General features: G+C 42.6%; 1 protein-coding gene across 1 annotated transcript; it reads right to left on the bottom strand.

Moving 5' to 3' along the window:
• Positions 1-843: 843 nt before the first annotated feature.
• Idi1 (isopentenyl-diphosphate delta isomerase 1) lies at positions 844-8,746 on the bottom strand. Its single transcript, XM_051151455.1, has 5 exons — positions 8,464-8,746; positions 6,094-6,266; positions 4,780-4,872; positions 4,307-4,437; positions 844-1,224 (listed from the first exon to the last, which is right to left on the bottom strand). Exons 1-5 carry the CDS (start codon positions 8,598-8,600, stop codon positions 907-909), a joined length of 852 nt encoding a protein of 283 aa, XP_051007412.1. The 5' UTR covers positions 8,601-8,746; the 3' UTR covers positions 844-906.
• Between the last annotated feature and the right edge of the window lie 12,685 nt (positions 8,747-21,431).

Raw genomic sequence — 21,431 nt, 5'->3', positions numbered from 1 at the left:
ACCATTACCACTGAAAGTAATAATTAACATTTAAGTAGTATATTATTAAATTTGAGGATGGTTATAGAATGCAGTCAACTAAGAATGACAAAAATCAATATACAGAACTGGCCTTTCAAATCTGTGGCTCAAACATCTAAGGGCTCACAGCAATTGTATATTAATATTTGATATGTATTGGACACGTGGCTTTTCCTTAACATAAAGCATAGTATAACAATCATTTATGTTAGCATTTACACTGTGTTGTTCAGAGACGAGGTGAGTTGTGAGTTTTGTGCAACTACAACGCCACGTTACAAGATGAACCCTTTTAAGACTGAGCATCCAAGCTTTGGTTATGAAGAGGGTCCTGTGTGAAGACTCAGGGACACTACTTACTCTCCCTTACACCTGCTCTGTCTGTTGTTATTATTGTTGTAATTATTTTTAGGCTTAGGGACACGACAATGCATGACCTCATGCCTGCATGGCAATCATGGTACCACTGGACTGTATCCCCAGCCCTCCCCACTGATCTATTAGTGCTGGTTTTGAAGCAGCTAAGCAGTTTCTTTTGCTCATCTTTTGGACCTATGATAAAACACTTGGCAAAACAAAGTGTTCTGAAAATGCTTGTCAAAAATGTAAAGATTGAGGAGTTCTACTTATTTCTTCTATCTTGTCATAGTCATATATTTGGACATAATAAATTAAGTTTTATCTATGAAATAATTTCACAATAAATGTCTTTTACAAATATTAGCGCATATATATGGCCCATGTAAATACAAAACTGTATGTCAATTGGTTTTTCTCAGATTGTGGTTGTAAAATTCCTATGTATCACACAAGGGAGGCTAATTAAATTCAAACCAAAACAAAACCAATCTTAGTAGGTAGAAAAATTTTCAGTTCATTACACATTCACATTCTATGTATTTTCTCATGGTCAACAAATTGACTCAAATGGTTTAAGTTATCCCACCATTTAAAGAGAAAAGTGTCTGCAATAATTTTAAACCATGGAGTTAACTTAATTTCACCACTGGCTGCTTTCTTCAAAATTTCTTTGAGCTCTTCCTTTGAGACATAACAATAGCTTTTAATCTCATTGGGATCTGGATTCAAGGTTACATCCTTCCTCAGAAACAAAATATAATCAATTTCATGTTCACCCCAGACACCATCAGATTGGGCCTTGTAGTAAATTCGTGTTAGATAATTCATTTCATTAGGGTCAACCTACAACATAAAAAGAAAAACCAATTAATACTATTGATGAGGTCAGGCATAGTGGTGCACATCTTTAATCCCAGTACTCCAGAGCAAAGGTAGGTGGTTCTGAGTTTGAGGCCACTCTGATCTACATAGTAAGTTCCAGGCTAGACAAGGATGCACAGTGAGATTCTGTCTCAAAAAAAGAAAAACTAATGACAAAAGATAACCTAACATTAATATATTTTAAGAATATCTTGTTTTTTAAATTTATTTTTTATGTGTGAGTGCTTTGCCTGCATGTGTATCTGTGTGCCAGTTGTGTGCCTGGTGCCCTGGGAGACCAGAAGAGGGCAACTGTGCTCTTGGGACTGGATTCACAGAGGACTGTAAGTGGCCATGTTAGTGTTGAGAAGAGCAGTCAGTGCTCTTAACTGCTAACCCATTTTTCCAGCCCTTAAACAGTATCTTGAATGATGACAGCATCATTATATAATCAGAGGTTTTTGGTTTTTTTGAGACAGTCTTTCTCTGTATAACAGCTCTGGCTGTCCTGGAACTTGTTCTGTAGACCAGGCTGGCCTCAAACTCACAAAGATCCACCTGTACCTGCCTCCCAAGTGCTGGGAAGGTGTGTATCACTACCTCCTGGCTAGCCTGGTCAGAGGTTTTTATTTTATTATTATTTTTTATTAATTTATTCTTGTTACATCTCAATGGTTATCCCATCCCTTGTATCCTCCCATTCTTCCCTCCCTCCCATTTTCCCCTTATTCCCCTCTGCTATGACTGTTCCTGAGGGGGATTTCCTCCCCCTGTATATGCTCATAGGGTATCAAGTCTCTTCTTGGTAACCTGCTGTCCTTCCTCTGAGTGCCACCAGGTCTCCTCTTCCAGGGGACATGGTCAAATATGAGGCACCAGAGTTCGTGTGAAAGTCATACCCCACTCTCCACTCAACTGTGGAGAATGTTCTGTCCATTGGCTAGATCTGGGTAGGGGTTTAAAGTTTACCGCCTGTATTGTCCTTGGCTGGTGCCTTAGTTTGAGTGGGACCCCTGGGCCCAAATCGGCCTTTCATAATGTTCTACTTGTAGGTTTCTTATTTTATTTTTTGAGGCAGAGTTTTTTCTGTGTAGCCCTGGCTGTCTTGGACTTACTTTGTAGATGAGGCTGGCCTTGAACTCACATCGATCCGCCTGCCTCTGCCTCCCAAGTGCTGGTATTAAAGGCAGTCAGAGCTTTTGAAGTATTATTCTACTACTGATAAAATCGTTAAACTAAAACATAGCATTCATTCTTTAAAGTTGCTATTGCAGAAAAAAATTTATCACTTCATCTAGATGTAAGATACTTTGTCTTAATCTCCAAAGAGGACAATTTAGTCAGGCTAGCTAGTGCTAAATTTTGGTTTCTTAAAATCAGGACCATAGCTTTGCTCAAGTCTAGAAGGCTGGCTATTATAATTCATCAAATCAGAGATGAATGTTTTCTTTTCTCTCTAAAAAGATTTATGAATTATGTATACAGTACTTTGCCTGTATGTACACCTGCAGGCCAGAAGAGGGCATCAGATCACATTACAGATGGTTGTGAGCCACCATGTGGTTGCTGGGAACTGAACTCAGGACCCCAGGAAGAGCAGTCAGTGCTCTTAACCTCTGAGCCATCTCTCCAGCCAGAGATGAATGTTTTCTTATGGACATCTTTAGGAACATGAACCACAAATCTCAGTGAGTCAAAATTACCTTTCCTTTGCCTGGAACTGTTCCTTCTAAAAACTTCATTCCTTCATTTTTGAGGCAAGGTCTCACCATGTAGCCCTGGCTATCTCTCTGTGTAGATAAGACTGGCCTAACATCAGAGAGAACCACCTACTTCTGCTTCCTGAGTGCTGGGATTTAGCTTTGTGAGGGCTTGTCAAGCATGGATGGAGCCCTGGGTTCCGTCCCCAGCACCACGTAAGCCAGGCATGATGGCGTATACTTGTATTCTTAGCACTAGGGAAATGAATGCAGGCTGATGATCAGGTCAAGGTCACCTTCAGCTACAAAGTGAGTTCAAGGTCACTGAGAACTACACGAGAGCCACCCCATCTCAAATAGATAAGAAAATTTAAAAGAAAAAAAAAAAAGGAGGCTGGAGAGATGGCTCAGCAGTTAAAAGTACCATCTGTTCTTCCACAGGACTCAGGTTTTCGGTTTCCTCTGGAACTGCATGCACACGGCACACAAGATCACATGCAGGAAAAACAGACATAAAGTAAAAACAGGATTAAAATTTTTAAAAAAGAGGCTGGAGAGATGGCTCAGCAGTGTCTACCACCTACTCTTCCAGAAGACCCAGGTTTGGTGACTCACAGCCACTTGCTACTCCAGTTTCTAGGGACCCGATACCCTCTTTCTGGTCTCTTTGGACACCAGGTATGTATGTGGTGCACATAAAGGTTGGCAAAACAGTCATACATATAAAATAAATTAAGCAAATCTAGGAAGGTTTTTTTTTTTTTTAAAGAGAGAAAGAAAACTTAGCTGGGTTTGGAATGCATACCAATAACGCTAGCATTCAGGAGGCAAAAACAAGCGTATGTTTCTCGGAGGCCAGGATAAGCTATGCTGCCAGGCACTTTCTCAAACACCAAGACAACAAAAATTCACATAATACTCTATAAAGCAGGAAGTTAGAAAACAGACTATGTACTACTCTGATCCCAGCAATTGGGAGGCTGAGACAGGAGGATCAAGAATTTAAGGCCAGCTTAGACTACATAGTTAAACTCTCACAAAATTATTGGCCTGGAATTTAGTGAAAGAGTACTTGCCAGGAACTTACAAAACTCTGGATTCCACTCAAAGCACTGCTGAAAATTTCTTCTTGGCAATTAATCAGTATCTTAATATACTTAGAGTTCGGTTGCAGGCCGTCTAATGAGACCAATTACCTCTTTTTTTTTTTTTGGTTTTTCGAGACAGGGTTTCTCTGTGTAGCCTTGGCCATCCTGAACTCACTTTGTAAACCAGGCTGGCCTCGAACTCACAGCTATCCGCCTGCCTCTGCCTCCCGAGTGCTGGGATTAAAGGCGTGCGCCACCACGCCCGGCTCCAATTACCTCTTCTAAGGGTATTCCCAACTCAGCCTTTAAGCGCCTCTGTGCTGCTCGTTTAACCCCGATGGCATCGTTTTCTTCAAGCTCCCCTGGATTACTTAACGGGTGACTACAGCAACTATTGGTGAAACAATCTGAAAAACATTAATATGAACAAATAATTTTTTTTCCCAAAATCAGGTCTGAAAGATCAAGGAAAAGTTTTATAAGTAACCACACAGAGTTTTAAGTCAATTCCAATGGGCTCACAGTGATATTTTCTAAAAGACAGTTATGGGTAAGTTTTAATGCTTTCTTAATCAAGATCAAAATATATAGATAATTCAGATATTAAAATTATATTCATTGGATAGCTTATTTAATATATTAATGAAGCCACTTGCCAAGCTGTTCCTTTTGGGCCTTGGTTCCAAGAAGTTCAGTCAGATTAAATATAGTTCTTAGCAAAATGTACTTTGTTCATTAAGTATACTAACCTGGAAAGGTAATTTTAGCATCTGATCTCTGCTGTAACAGGAGCTTATTCTCAGTATTAAATAAGAAGACACTAAAAGCTCGATGTAATAATCCTAAAAGCAAAACAAGTATGGTTAGTCAGAAAATGCCAGTTATTTGTCCAATTTCCCTTTTATTTTATTATTATTATTTTTAAAAAGAAAGTTTTATTTACTTTGTATACAGTGTTCTGCCTGTATATACGCCTGCACACCAGAAGAGGCCATCAGATCACATTATAGATGGTTATGATCCACCATGTGGTTGCTGGGAATTGAACTTAGGACCTTTGGAAGAGCAGCCAGTGTTCTTAACCTCTGAGCCATCTCTCCAGGCCTCAATTTTCCTTCTTATAGTTGAGAATATGATTAGCAACTTGCTATTTTTCCAGTCTTCTAATAGGGATTTCTGTATAGCTGTCATGGAGAACAGTTCCAGCAAGAGCACAATTCAGTCACCAATGGAAAGGAATGGCAATGCTGGCAGCTTTGATGCAGGCCAGATGCTCTTTCAGGGATAGCTAACTCCAGCCATGTAGGATCCTGCTGTTTGTGTGAAGGTTCATGTTTCCCTTCAATACCTACTCCTCTCTCTCCAGTCTTCAGAAAGACAGGCTTGGGCACTATGTTAATAATCTATTGCCTTCTTTATGAGCCCAGAATAATTCTGAATCAGCATACTAAAATACATAAAGTGGAGAGAAATATTAGAGGAGAGGTAGAAAGGTAGATTTCTTTTGTACACCACTTAACTGGAATAAAAGGTAAAATATCATTAAGAAATGAATCTCTCAGGGCTGGAGAGATGGCTCAGTGGTTAAGAGTACTTGCTGCTCTTTTAGAAGACCCACATGATGGCTCACAAACAGCTGCAGCTCCAGTTCCGGAATAGCTAATGCCCTCTACTGAGCTCTGTGGGCACTAGGCATGTGGTTCAAATACATACATGAAGGCAAAGCGCACTCTCTGGCTGCTCTTTCAAAGGTCCTGAGTTCAATTCCTAGAAACCACATGGTGGCTCACAACCATCTATAATCAGATTTGGTGCTCTTTGCTGGTGGGCATGTAGGCAAAACACTGTATAAATAAATCTTTAAAAAAGAAAGAAAGAAAGAAAGAAAGAAAGAAAGAAAGAAAGAAAGAAATGGAGCTCTCAGCATTTGGGAGGCAGATTCCTATGAGTACCATCCAGGCAGAGCTACACAGTGAGACCCTCTCCAACCCCCAAAAGAAAAAGCATTCCTTTTATCTCAATATTTTTCTCAGCTGACTAGACAAGTCACTTTAAAACAGTACCTTTGTCAATGTTTTCATTCAGGTGACAATTTTTCTTGGTGTCAGCCCCAATTTTATTGTCATTCTCATCGATAAGAATACACATCTCTGCTAGAAGTTGAACCTGTTGTTCATCAAGATGGTTGGTATTTATTTCAGGCATCGTGACGGAATGTCTGATCTGACCTAGAACACTAACAATGAGAAAAGTCATCATATTAGTTTTCTAAACGGCATATAAATACAGTAGAGAAGCATATCTAGGCTTGAGCTGAGGACCCAACTCAGCCACTAAACTTTTACAGTTATGCTTACTCTTCCCATCTGCGGTGTAACTGCCCCACCCTCCCGTGGGCTTCTCCAAGGATGCCACTGGACAAACATTCAAGCCTACCTTGACCATCTTTTCTCTTACAGTCACAACTAGTCTTTTATAGCAATTGCTCTAAAATGGCAAACTGAATATTCTATTCAAATTGTTGAGCTGACATCTCTTGTACCCTTGAAAAGTCAATTCTTCTCCCTTTGTATATTTTCCTTTACATATTTTTTTCATGCATGAGCTGGCTTCAACTTAATTTTTCATCCTATTTTTTCACAGCAGTCTTTGGATTTTCTATTTTGGGTTCCCAGTCATGCCATTTTGGCCAGGATGGGCAATTCTCTTCTGCAGCACAGTTCCTAACAAATGCTACACACCAATGTTTACTGAAATCAATTTCCAAAGTCCAATTAGAAATTGTTTAAGAGCCAGGTGCAGTGGCGCAGGCCTGTAATCCCAGTACTTGGGAGGCAGAGGCAGGTGGGTCTGAGTTCAAAGCCAGCCTGGTCTACAATGTGAGTGCATGTCAGCCAAGGCTATACAGAGAAACCCTGTCTCAAACCCTCCCCTCTCCCCAAAAGAAGAAATCATTTAAAATATAATCCAATTTTCAACTTGGGCTCCAAGTTAGAAAAGATTTATGCAACTCTTTTGTCAATTCTTCCAAGGCAGTCTATAGATAATATTACTTGATGAAGAGAAGAAAACGTTATTCACCTGGTTCAAGTGGACCCCTAAGAGCAGATTCTGGCTGATCCTTTTTTTTTTTTAAACCATGAGCTAGTATAGTGTTAATTCTGCCTTTCTAAGTGCAAAAACTAGGTGATGCCTAAGCTAAACAATGTGGAACTAGGTGCAACTCTGTTCCAATCAATCTTTTCCCATGGTTCTCATGGCACAAAATGTTTTAACTTTTTCTCCAGAAAAGAAATTAATACTTAAAAGGTACTATTAGGTTGTACTTCATAATCCTGACCTTAGTGAAGAGACTTCATTTTCTGAACTGTAACGCCTTAAGTGTAAACTTAGATCATGTTCTGTATTCTAGCATCTTCTGCACACCTCTATTCATCAGTGGCTGACTTCTCTAATCTTTGGAGTCTTCAAAATATCTTACAAGTCTTCCCAGTGTTTTTAAAAATAAATTTTCCCACACAATTTATTTTGAAGATTCTATGTGCTCTATTTTCAAATATATAGATTACTGGAGTTGAAACATACCACTGAACATAACAGATTTTTAACAAAGTACAGAAATGGCTACCTAACATTTCTAAAACTAAACAGTACAAAATGAACTAATTAGGGGGAAGGGGAATGTCAGAAGTCATTGATGAGATGAGGCTAAAAATACTGAATACCAAGAAAACCAGAAATGAGTTCAATGATTACATGAAGGGACCAGCACCATAAGTGAAAGTGGACTAAAACTTACAGGATATATTTACAACGTTCATAGACTAATTTAAAATCCTCACTAAGGTAGATTTCACTCTTGTGGAATTACTAAATTTTCTGAAATAAGTAGTCTTTAACCAATAATGCCGGGATATAAAGAATGAACTTCATGGTCACAGGATAAAGTGGCTCTTTCCTCACCCATTTGAAGGTAAGGTTTGGAAAATACAAATGCACATCACTGAACTCAAGAAACGGACCATCTCTTTACAAAACGCGCGCGGATATTTAACAACCAGAACACACCTGCAAGTGTTCTCTTAAACTACAGGAAAGCAGCTCAAGAGTCGATCCTATTTATTCGTTTTTTGGGAGAAGCCGAGTGAAGTGGTCCATACTGGACCAGGTTTTCTCAAGTCGGTTCCCTTTTTACAACTCACACTCCCCAAGGGCTACGAAGCACAGCACTTCTCAGACTATTGCATCGCTCCTCAGGGTGTCACCACCGACAGCCCGGACCACCGAACGCTTCCCGGACCACGCACCCAGCCCACGGTGGCGAACCGAGCTGGGAAACCCGGCCACCTGAGCCTCGCCCCGCCATCCCGCCATCCCGCCCCTCAGGCTCCCCTCACTCCATCCCTCCACCCTCCGGTGCGAAAAGGGCTTACCCGAGATTCCCGACAGAGAAGCAGCGAAAGCCCGCGGGGCCGCGTATTTTAACTCTCTCCACAGCAAGCCCCGCCTCCGGGCCCCGCCCCCACACGGCATGCCCAACCATTCTCACCAGGGCCGGTCCGCGCCACATGCCCTCAGCCAATGGCCACGCCGGTGCAAGCCTGACGTCACGGCCGCGCCAGGCTGGCGCGCGGTGGCACCACCTCCCTTGCTCGTGGCTCGGGAAGACGCTCTGGAGGGCGCTGGCCGTAGTCGGGGCGCCGGGACGCGAGCGATGGTGTTGGCGACTCTCGGCGGGCGGCTGAGACGGTCGGCACGCCCAGCCGCGTCGCGGTGGGGAAGCTTCTTTACTGGGGCGGCTTCCTACGGAAGGTGCGACCTAGACGGTCGCCAGCCAATGGCACCCTCGACCATGCCCCGGCACACCAATCAGCTGGAGGCAGGGCCTGACGCCGCGGGGGGGTGTGTGCGTGATGACGTCGGACGCCTTGAGAAGGGCAGTTTTCTCACTGGAAAGCCCTTGAGTTGCTTTGATGGAATTTAAGGAAAAGCACCTGGCCGGGTGGGGTTTGCCTGTAATCCCAGCACTCAGGGAGGCACAGGCAGGTGGGTGTGTGTGAGTTCGAGGCCAGCCTGGTCTACAAAGCGACAACCAAGGCTACACAGAGAAACCCTGTCTCGGAAAACCAAAACCAGCCAAACCAAAAACAAACAACAAAAAAAGAAAAATTGTATGTATGTGTTAAGTTTGAAAGATTTACCCCTGCTCCCCAACATGTTATTACAGTCTGCTTCCAGTAAGCTGTTTGCAGCAGCTATAATTGCCTAGGTGTTTTGCACTGCAGAATAATTGTTCAGCAAAGTTAAATGAAGTAGAGGCTGAATGGGGAACCTGCATTTGGACTGGATTCATTTTGACGGTCATTAAACCATCATGTGACAATCCTTTCTTCCTTTCTTTCTTTCTTCCTTTCTTTTTTTTCTTCCTCCTCCTCCTTCTTCGTTTTTTGAGACAGGGTTTCTCTGTGTAGCCTTGGCTGTCCTAGACTTGCATTGTAGACCAGGCTGGCCTTGAACTCACAGGGATCCACCTGCCTCTGCCTCCCGAGTGCTGGGATTAAGGGCGTGCACCACCACACCCCTGCTGACAATCCATTCTTAATAAATTCCTATGTTAGGAATCTTTCACTACGGATTATGTGAAATTTTTGTAAAGTTGGTGGCACATGACTTTAATATCAGCACTTGGGAGGCAGAGGCAGGAGGATTGCTGAGATTGAGGCCAGCCTGGTCTACAGAGTGAGTTCCATGACATGGCTACACAGAGAAACCCTGACTCAAAAAAACTAAACAAACCAATAAATGATGTAACATAATTGGGAAAAGGTTCATTTCATCTATTACACCAGTGATGTTTATTATTTTTGAAAGGTATGTGTGTAATGTGTACATTATGTGCATGTGGGAATTCATAATGTCTTCCTCTGTTGCTTTTTATTAATAACATTTTATTTTGTTCACAATATTAATTAACATTGATATTTTGTCAGTGAGTGGGTGTGGGCATTCCACAGTGCTCCGAGGCTAGTGGAGGTTAGAGGGCAGTTGAGTCGGTTCTCTTCCACCAAGCTCTGCTTTTCAGGCTGGGGAGGCAGGTGCTGTTACCCACTGAGCTATCTCACCGCTCCCTCCATCTTATTTTTTGAGAGAGAGTACCTCACTGAATTTGGATTTAGCTAGATGGACTAGCCAGCAAACCCTCATGCCTTTGCTCTGCCCCTCCCCCTACCTCCCAGTTTGGAGTTACAGATACAAACTGACATGCCAGGCTTTCCCCATGGTTCCTGGGGATCTGAGCTCAGGTCTTTGTGCTTTCACGCTTTACCCAAACTCTCTTCCCAGCACAATGCCTGTGGAACTCAAATGCATATTTGGAACATTTAAAAGTATATTTCCTAGGTATGATTTTTGTAACATGCTTTGGTCATTTGGAAAATACTGAGTTATTGAATTAAGCAAGTCTTCCAAATGTTGACACATTTCGTTATTCACTAGTAAGCAATCAGATCAATGTCATCAGTATCATCACATATTCGGCATCTTTCCTTGGGGGTTTAAGACAGGAGTGAAGCATTGTTAAAACACTGGTAAGTGCCTTTAAATCACCCGTAATGGTAATAATAATAATAATCCTTTATTACAGTTATTTCTTTTTTGTTATTTTTCCTTTATATGAGCTGAAATGGAAGGTGGGGGTTGATAGTCTAGTTATACCCTTCTCTCGTGCTCAGAATTCCTTGAGCAAAGGGCTGCTAACCAACCAACCAGCCCAGCAGCCAGCTGGATTTTCTTTATGCTAGAACTAGCCAATGTGAATAGTCCATGGGGTCATGAGGAAACTGCACACAGCTGCACACTGCTGCAGTATTACCCCTTTAGCATGGTTCCCAGGGGGTTCATGCCAGATACAACTGCTTGACATGGTTTGCAGCAGACTCTTCCTTTTTTCCCATCCAGATGGGAAGAAGGTCACCTTAGGGAAGGGCTTAGCCAGGAAGAACTGGCTGCTCTTGTACAGGACCTGGGTTGGGTTCTCAGCATCCACTGTTTGTAACTCCGGCTCTGGCCTCCACTAACACCAAGCACACATGTGGTGCACACGCAGACAGGCAGGCAAATATGCATACACATGATTTTAAAATCTCAAAATAAAATGGGAGCATTTTCTTAAATGACCCAACAAAAGGCCTTGTGACTGGAGTTTTTTTTTGTTTTTGTTTTGTTTTGTTTTTTGAGACAGGGTTTCTCTGTGTAGCCTTGACTGTCCTGGACTCACTTTGTAGACCAGGCTGTCCTCGAACTCACAGCGATCCACCTGCCCCTGCCTCCTGAGTGCTGGGATTAAATATGTGCGCCGCCACCACTTGGCTGTGACTGGAGTTTTTGAAGATAATGTCTTGTGCTATTCACCACAGACTAAGATGAAAATATATGTAATCCAGATTAGCCTTGAACTAATGTTTTTTCTCTATGGTAAAGACTGTGTTTGAAATGGCATGTAGCTTCGGGTTGGCTTTTAACTATTTCTCCATTGCAGAAGAAAGTATTTGAGATGTGATATAGCCTTAGGCTGGTATTGCACTTATAGCCTTCCTGCCTGGGTTTCCTAAGTGCTATGATTTCAGGCATGCACCACCATGCTTGGCATGAAATATTTTAACCTATTATATTTGTTTTTATTTAGTCAAAAGAATGATAGAAAAAAGGAGAAGGGTTTGAAGATAGAAGGGAAATAAAAGTTAGTGCCTAAGAACAGGTGTGTGTATCTTTGAAGGTTGGAAGGAAGATAGTTCTGTAAAAAGGAACCAAACTGAAGCCATTTTGAATAAAACTTCCCTTTTGAATAGGGGCCAAATAAAGTTTAAGTTCCCAAGACCTCCCTGGGTAACTGACATCGTGGTTGTTAAGTTGTGACATGAATGCAAGGCAAGTCGCCTCCCACAGCTCTATAACCCAACCAATGGGAACAAGGTAAGGGAACCACAAAGCTGCACCCCTAGGGAAGTCCCCAAACACTGATTGGTGGGTTATGGCGCCATACATGTCTTTGGAGTTCAGGCTAAAGAATTCTAGCATTCTGGCTCCAGGTCACAGTTTAGCTCCTGAGTCTGCTCTGCGGCCCTGATCGATTCCTAGCGGCCTGAGTACAGCAAATTTTTGCCTTCTGGATAAATACTAAGATGAAGGTTCCAGGACACAGCTCCTAAGTCTGTGCTGTTGTCCCTGACTGGTCAGTTTTTGCTGCCTACTACAAATAAAGATCTTGCTTTCCTGGACTCTTGTGCCTGTGTGGGTTGTTTTGGATTTTTGGACCCAAACAGTTATAGACACTAATATTTCAGGGAAACTCAGCCACATTTCATAACTTCATACTGGATTACTGGCCTCTGAGTTTTCCAGTGCTTCATGGCTATAGTCTCCCACCTGGGGGTTCCTCAGCTTTCCAGGTCCTCTCAACTTTAGTTGCATTTGCTAGATGCCCTCTGTCTTTTGAGAAATTATTTTTTTATTATTTTTCCAACATCTTAGTTAAGCTGCAGTGGTCGTTGCCTCTCTGAGCTTTGCCATGCTGCCCAAGGACAACAAGAAAAGAAAGATGCTGGAAAATTGGCCAAAAAAAAAAAAAAAAAAAAAAAAAAAAAGAGAGACAAGGCCTTAGTAAATAAGTCTGGTGGCAAGACCAAGAAGAAGTGGTCCAAAGGCAAAGTGAGAGACAAGCTCAACAATCTAGTCCTGTGTGACAAAGCCACATACGACAAACTCTGTAAGGAAGTTCCCAACTATAAATTTATTACTTCAGCTGTGGTTTCTGAGAGACTGAAGATTCGCGGTTCCTTGGCCAGGGCAGCCTTATAGGAGCTACTTAGTAAAGGACTTACCAAGATGGTGTCAAAGCACAGAGCCCAAGTAATTTACACGAGAAACACAAAGAGTGGAGATGCCCCAGCTGCTGGTGACGATGCATGAGCAGGTTCCAGCAGCTGTACGTTTGGGAAAATAAGACTTTATTAAGTAAAACAATTATTTATCTATTTATTATGTATACAGTATTCTGCCTGCATGCTAGAAGAGAGCATCAGATCACATTATAAATGATTATGAGCCACCTTGTGGTTACTGGGAGTTGATTTCAGGCCCTCTGGAAGAGCAGCCAGCAGAACATTCTTAACCTCTGATCCATCTTCCAACCCCCATGCCCTCTATTTTAATGGAAGTTTCTAGAGAACTTATTTGGAGAGTCCTGCACTCTTTTTGAATTGGTCTTTGTTATGGATTGCTTGCTTTAGATTTATATATCTGCTTTTGTGTCAGAATCCCATTCTGGTCCAATCGACAGTACTAAGAATGTGAGTATAAGGTTCAAAAGATAAGCAGAGACAAGCTTTCTTTTCTAATTAAATATTATTGCCTTATATAGCTTGAATCTTTGGCATTATTTCAGAGGTTTTCTTCAACAATTGCATTATTATAAGCATTTTCGCAATAAGTTTTATGTATTTTATGCATTTATGGGTGATGAGGCAAGAAACAAAGTGGCAGAATAATCCAACCAATAGAACTGATTTCTTAAAATCTTAAGAAGAAATACAAATTTATGGAGATTCTTTTTCCTTACTTTTCATGGTTTGTATAGGCTGTGGCCCACAAAGGTCTAATCCCCAGTACAGCAACACAGCAGGAGCCATAGATTGAGCCCAGGGTTCTGATGATATTAGCATCATTATGATCTTATCAATGTGTTAACCCTTTACAACACTGGCCACTGAAGGAATTGTTAGCAGATAATGGAGAGTCTCAGGCGAGAACCTAGTTGGAGGAATGAGGCCACTGGAAACACAGTCTTGATTATATTGTTTCTGCCCGTACCCTTCTTGGCTTCAGTAAGGTGATGCGTTTTGCTCTGTTGTACCTACCCTCTCTGTCATCGTGATGACCACCTTCTAATTCCCACAGGCTCAAAGTTAACACACTCCAGTGACCATGCACTGAAACTAATGAAATGAATTAAAATTAGTATTTCCTCCTTCGTTTACTCAGATAGTTGATCATGAAAAGCTAATTAACACAGTCATTTTGAAAACTATTCAGTGCATGTTACAGAAAAGTCCTAGGCACTTCAGAGGTGTCAGTGTGCCCACTGTTAAAGACAAGCCTGAGGCCTCCCGCGTGTTGGGTGAACATTGTACTTCTAGACCTCATACCCAGCACTCTCTTTTCACTTTAAAAAACTTTGAGATAGGTTCTCACTACGTTCCCCAGGCTTGCCTTCAACCCACTCTGTATCCCAGACAGTCACTGAACTTGTGATCCTTCCATCTCAAGTTTCTAAGTGGTATGGCTACAGACTCGAGTCACAAGGCTGCTTGATTCTTCTATTACCTTATGACCTCAACTTATTGAATATTTGGAGTCCTTTAAGAAGGGGGAGGGACATGACAATTGTGTGTGTGTGTGTGTGTGTGTGTGTGAGAGAGAGAGAGAGAGAGAGAGAGAGAGAGAGAGAGAGAGAGAGAGAGAGAGAGAAGGTTGGATGAGAATATTCTTGAAATATTTTTTTGAGACACAGCATTTAGAGGGTGGGTTGATGGCTTAGGTGTTGAAATACAAGCGTGAGAACTTGAGTGTGATTCTCAGAACCCACATAAAAAAGATGGGCACGAGCCAGGTCTGGTGTTGCACACCTTAATCCCAGCAGTCAGGAGGCAGAGACAAATGGACTTCTTGAGTTATGAGTGAGTTCTAGGCCAGCCAAGGTGAAATACAGTCTCAAAAACAATCAACAAAGAAAAGCATTTTGGGCATGGTGGGGTATGCTGGTAAACCCAGAGTTAAGGAGGCAGAGATAGAAAAATCCCCTGGGACTTGCTGGCCAATTAGCCTAGCTTACCTGATGATCTCTAGAGAAAGGTGGACAGTGGCTAAGAAACGCCATCTGAGGTTAGCCTGTGCTCTAAGGTGTGAAAGGTTTATGACACTGGTACTAGTGTGGTATTAGTTAGTGGAGGAAGATAAGAAGTTGGCCTACTGGAAGTGGTAGGTCACTGCAGGCATACTGGGGCTGTATCTCACCCTGTCTCTCCTCACTGCCACATGCTCTTGCCACAAGCTCAGGGGCCCAAGTAACCATGGACAGAAGCCTCAAAAACCATGAGCAAAACCAAATCCTTCTACAAAAAAGATATTTCGGACAGGTATGTTGTTAGAAACATAAGAACTGATAAGTAGAGGAAGCAGGATCATTCTGTGACTGTCTGACAGTGTTGACTTTTTTTTTTTTTTTTCTGTTGTAGGTTTCGCTTGTTTTTGTTTTTTGGCTCTCGCTTTGTAGTTCAGATTGGCCTGGAAGTATGTGTAGCTAGGCTTGTCTACATCTCCTGTTGATCATCCTGTTTCAGCTTCCAAGGTCTGCAATTATAGCTTGAGCCACCATACTCAGCACCAATGTGGTTCTTACGTCTTTGGTATTGTTTTGCAGGTGGAATTTGTAAGAGTTTGGGGAAGCAGTGTAGAGAAGGCCCAGGATGTTACGTTATTCTGTATGATCTCTGAAGACCAGAATGTAATAGAAACACAGACAGGAAGCACTGTTGGGCGTCACCCTAGGGGCCACTCATGATACAGTCTACCTAAGAATTTGCCCAGTTTTTTGCTCACATCCTGAAACTTTCAGAGGTGCCAATTTTAAAGGCAATGAACTAATTCTGCAAAGAAAAAATTCAAGACAGCTTAGTGTTCATCTATGGGATCGACATGGCTGGGTCCTTTAGACATATTTACAGTGAGAACTGGAAGCCAGGGGCAGAGGAGAAGGATGTGAGGAGCAGGCAGTCCGGGCAGAAGGGCAGCAAGTTCATGGCTGTGGAATAGTGAGTGACCTATGGCCATTAAGGTGATTTGTATCAGTAAAAAGAAGTCCTAGAGTTTGTAGAAAAACTGAGTGAACCATATATCCCCAAATAAGCCACACTCAGAAAGACAGGCAGCACTATGCTTTCTATCATATGCGGATTTACATTTAAGTTTATCATGTTTACACACATTCCCCGCCCCAAGATTTATTGATTATGTATACGATGTTGTGTCTGCATGTGCAGCTGCAGGCCAGAAGAGGGCTCCAGGTCTCATTACAGATGGCTGGGAGCCACCATGTGATTGCATTGGAACTGAACTCAGGACCTCCGGAAGAGCAGTCAGTGCTCTTAACCTCTGGGCCACCTCTCCAGCCTGTTTTGGGCATATGAAAGGCCCATGATAAGGGAGAAAAGGGTTAAATGGAGGGAGTGACAACAGTGGGCTGAGTAGTGAAATACATGCAACATGAAAGCAGAAAGGGCTATTTGTGGGGACGAAGGAGACTAATGATGGGATGGGAGGAGCACAGAAGGGCAATAAAGGGATTTAATGAGAATAAACTATAGTGACACATGCGTATGAAAATATCACAAATGAAACCATTACTTTGTAGGCCTACTAAAAAATTTACTTTTTAGAAAAGAAAACTAGGTGTGGTGGTATGTGCCTATAAACCCAGCACTTATATTTGTTGAGACAGGGTCTCAACATTCCTGTCTACATGGTGAGTCCGAAGCCACCCTGGGCTGCACGAGACCCTGTCTCAAAACAAAAAACTGCAAACAAAACCCAAAGATACCTTGCAATTTGCACCGGGACAGTATGAAAGATGCCTTTAGGGCAATTCATGAGTTGGCTAACTCTACCTATTATGGATGGACTCAGGCGTAAAATCGTAAACTCATTTTGACTTTCTCTTGACATCACTGCAGAGCCACGAGGTCCAGGGCTACCTCAAAAAAATGCTTTTCTGAGGTCATCCACCCAGAATCTGAGGCCAACACTGTTAATACCTAAAGGGTCCAGACCTGGTGGCTGAACTTGGCATTGTCCACATGATGCTGGTTTTGCAGGCTTACAGGATGCAAGGGCAGTGTAGTATCCCACCAAGATTTCAAAGGAAGGACTCAGAGGACAGGCACTGTTTATCAGGTTAGGGTCCCCTGCAGAGAGCCTCTGAGAGGTGATATAGGAAGCTGCAAATGTGAACCTTAAGCTGCACTGGAGACCTGGAATGCTGGAGCTGCTAGAAATATGGGTTCTGTGCTAAGGAAAGCCTCAGCGACTGGAACCAGCCCCAAAGGGAAGTACATGGGCGACAGAAGGCTGTGTGCCCGAGTCCTACTCTGTATCCCAGACAGATACGGAGTTACACGATTCTGAATGTACAACAGAAGTCTTCTCTGTGTGCATAGGCCTCTTTATGCAACTGCCTCCATGTCACGCAGCTGCCTCCATGTGGGAAGCATGCACATGTCACCCCACCTCCAGTGGAGTCTGTGTGACAAGCGCTACACAGGACTGAGACTAAGACCCCCGAATGGGGGAGAGTCTCCTCTACTGGGATCGATATTCCTGCCAGCAGAAACTGAAGTTTCAAAATTCTCATTGCTGGGAGTTATTTTCTATTTCTCTCTAAATTCTAACTGCATTTCACTCCCAAAGTAAGACTCCCCAAGCATAGCAATGGTTGCTATGAGTCCCTGGCCCGGGACTGCAGCTGGGGACTGTCCGTGGCCGAAGTAGTTCTGCTTCACTTCAACTTCTAAAAGAGACATGACTAGAGATTAATCATTAGTTAATAGGTTACACTATGGCCTACAAAGAATTGGAGTATTTCAAAAGACTCTAGGTAGAAAGCACAAGTTTCATTAGGGAGAGGACGTTGGCCCTGGACTAAGAAAGCACATCCATATTGATACTAAGCCAGTAACTTAGGAGTGATGATGTCTTTCTGTTATGTGTCCTGTACTTTGTATTGTTTCATTCAAAGTGTAATTCAAAGTATGGCAACACAATAACTTTGCAATCTGTACCTGAACAGTGTATGCTTGATTGCTCACTGACTCCCTTGAAACTGCTCTGTGGGAAAATGTAACCGCTAGCCCCCTGCTTTTGAAATGTATGTTTAAAAACTTAGACTGCTAGGTTGCAAAATAGACTCAGATATGAAAACTCATCCATGTGTCACCTCATCTGTCTCTGTTTACTGACGCTCCAAGAACTCCCGACACCAAGGACCTATCCCCGACTGAGCTAGTGGTCCGTGGCATGCAAAGAGATCAAAGTTGGGAATTATACCTTTGAATCCTTCCCTATTCATCCTGTGTAACAGCAATATTTGTTTTGTGCCTTTGAATGTTGGAAGATGGGACTTGTTTTAATATGAGCTCATAGCTAAGTTTGTTTTGGGTTTCAGAAGAAACTTGGAATTTAAATGTTTGAGGTGGCTGGAGAAATAGCTCAGCTGTTAACAGTAAAAACTGCTCTTATAATGGATCTACACTTGATTCTTAGAATCTATGTCCAGATGTTTATAATGGCCTATAACACCTGTATTAATGTGTTCATACCTTCTCTCAAACACACACACGTGAACATAATTTAAAAAATAATAAATCTTGAACTTACCCTTTGGAGCATACTTTGGAATTGTCATAGTCTGGGGCCTCTTGGGAGTAGACTGAACACATTTAGCATTACCAGGTGACCATGAGTCTTTGGAGCCCAAGGTTAAAATGTTATGGGAATACAGAATCTTATCTACAGGTTCACATTTGGGATGCATGTTCCCTAGAAAGGGCTACTACTTTGGGAGAGTCAGGAAACGCTATAGGTGGGGCCTAAGGCTGAGGTAAGCCTTTAAGAGTATATTACTCCTGGCTTCTTCTTGCCTTGTTCTCTGCTTCTTGTCTGATATTAGGTGAAGAATTTCTTATGTCAAATGTTCCTACTACCATGGTATCCTTCACAAGTACCTATGAACTAATCCCCCTGAAACCATGTGCCAGAAAAAATGCTCCTCCCACCCCCCCTCTCTTTTGGCCAGGCATCTTGATCATAGCAACAGAAAACTAACACAATATCACGTTATTTGCATTTCAACACTGTATTTTGTGAAGACTCTGTGATGTAAATGTTGCCATAAGACTGGGGGGTGTGATATCTCCACAATAACGTCTTTGTTTTTTTTTTTTTTTTTTTTTTTTTTTTTAATGGTTTTTTGAGACAGGGTTTCTCTGTGTAGCCTTGGCTGTCCTGGACTCACTTTGTAGACCAGGCTGGCCTCGAACTCACAGCGATCCGCCTGCCTCTGCCTCCCGAGTGCTGGGATTAAAGGATGGCTCAGCCGTTAAAGGCTAGGCTCACAACCATAAACAATAACGTCTTTGTATATTGTCTTGAGATGGTGAAATGTAGGACTTGGAATTCACAGCACAAGTGCAGTATACTTTCGTAAGTCTCCTTTATGTAACTCAGATGCACACAGCTGTTTCTAAATGGCTAATATTATGCAGAGTTTCACTTCTGCCGATTATTCTGTAACTCTGGAATTTTTTTTTTCTTTAAACTTTTCTTATTTTTATTTTATGTGTATTTATGTTTTGCCTACATGTATGTACATACACCATGAGTGAGAACAAGCTATTGGATTCCCTGGAGCTGGAATTACAACAGTTGTGAGACATCGTGTAGGTGCTGGGAATTGAACCTGGGTCTCCTGCATGAGCACCCAGTGCTCTTAACAGACAGCCATCTCTCCAGCCCCTATGTCTTAATTAGGGTTTCTCTTGCTGTGAAGAGACACCATGACCACAGCAACTGTTATAAAGGAAAACACCGAATGGGCACTGGCTTACAGTTTCAGAGGACTTTTATTGTCATGGTGAGAAGCATGGCTGGCAGCACGCGAGGCAGGCCTGGTGCTTAAAAAGGAGCTGAGACACACTGGCCAGACTCAAGCTTCCGAGTCCTCAAAGAGTCTGTCCCTAGGCACACACTCCCTCCGTCAAACCACACCTGCCTCAGAAGGCCTCACCTCCTACTTGTGCCACTCCCTATGGGGCCCATTTTACTCAAAGCACCACGCCTTATTTTCTGCTTGTTGTTGTTTTTTTGCTTTTGTTTTTGATGTGGAACCCTAAATATATTAAAGATAAAGTATACTTCCATTAACAGGATCTTAGGTGCAGTCCAAATGTGGCTGCTTTGTTGCGAACCTAGTGGAATGTAACTTGGATATGAAATTGTGGTTACAGTGCTTTCTGCTGGCTGCCATTAATGGCAGAATGGCTTATGCATTTGTTTTTTACTAAAAGTTTTACTTAAATATCACAGCCTCCAAGTTTGACAATAATTTCTCTGAGAAGTCGAATTTTTTCCTTAGCTCATTTTATAGAGTTGGTTTTAGTTGTAGGCTGTGATTAATATATTGAATACACAAGCCACTCCAAATTCTTGTACAGGATGCTTTGCTTATTTGAGTCTCCAAATACCATAAATTTGTTTCTTCTTTTGCAAACATATTGCATTACTGCTTCTTGACTCTGAACCTTTAGTTTTATTTTATCGGAAGAGGAAGAATGTTGACCCATATAGAAGGAATGTGCTTTTACGCCTTTACTTTAGGTGAGTTTTAAACATCTTGTTAAAGTTGCTCGTAAAGACAAGGCTGTTTACATAATGGTTCCAGCCTGCTATGTAGGTCTTCCCAACCTAGACTAAGGGGAGAGGGGGTGGAGAAGCAGCCCAAGTCCCGCCTTTTGCAGTGAACAGCTGATTCTGTTTTCTCTTCTTAGCCAATGGTGATCAGATATTTCAGAAGGAAACTGGGTGAGTCATCTTCTGCAGATAAGCTGAAATATTAATAGTTCTATCTCCACCAGGCTCTCCTGCAGGCAGATAGCAAGACTCCCACAGAGCCCTGCTGGAGAGAAGCGATTTCTTGCAAGTCAGGTTGTAAAGAATTTGAGAGATTCTGAAACCGATTACGTTAAATAGTACACTTGTCTTTGCACTTTAATAGATTATTTTCCTTTCCAGTTCTTGGGCTTGCGTGAGTTTTTAGGGCAGATGGACTTAAAACCTGCCTGACCGTGGACCCCTCACCGGAACCCCTGCAGTGGTGAGTACCTACGGGCCCGGAGGCTGCCGGCGCTTTTCCAATGTTGCCGACGCTCCCGGGTGTCTCGGAGCCATTCCTGAAGGATCGCATACACTGTGTGGGTGCAGACTTTGGGGGTCTAGCAGTAGCTATAGACTGGCATCTTGGGGAAGCTCCTGACAGGGGAAGAGCAAGGTCTGCTTGCGCCGCCAGGGGGCGCCATACTCGTTCTCCTGCAGTCACTCTCTGAGTCTTGGCTCAGCGCACAGGTAGGCTACAGTCGAGGTCAAGAGGAACCGGTTCCAAAGCCGCAAGCCAAAAACAGAGACGGCCCGCACGCAGCAGGCCCCCTGGGACCGTGCGAAGGAAACCAGAAAAGAACTTCCGCAACCGTTGGGCGTGGGGCGGGGGTTTCCGGTCTGTGGGCTTTTTTTTCTTATGAGC

Source organism: Acomys russatus, chromosome 9 (assembly GCF_903995435.1).
Source record: "Acomys russatus chromosome 9, mAcoRus1.1, whole genome shotgun sequence".
NCBI lineage: Eukaryota > Metazoa > Chordata > Mammalia > Rodentia > Muridae > Acomys > Acomys russatus.
The sequence above is the reverse complement of the archived record's forward strand: the minus strand, read 5'-3'. Positions and strand labels throughout refer to the sequence as shown.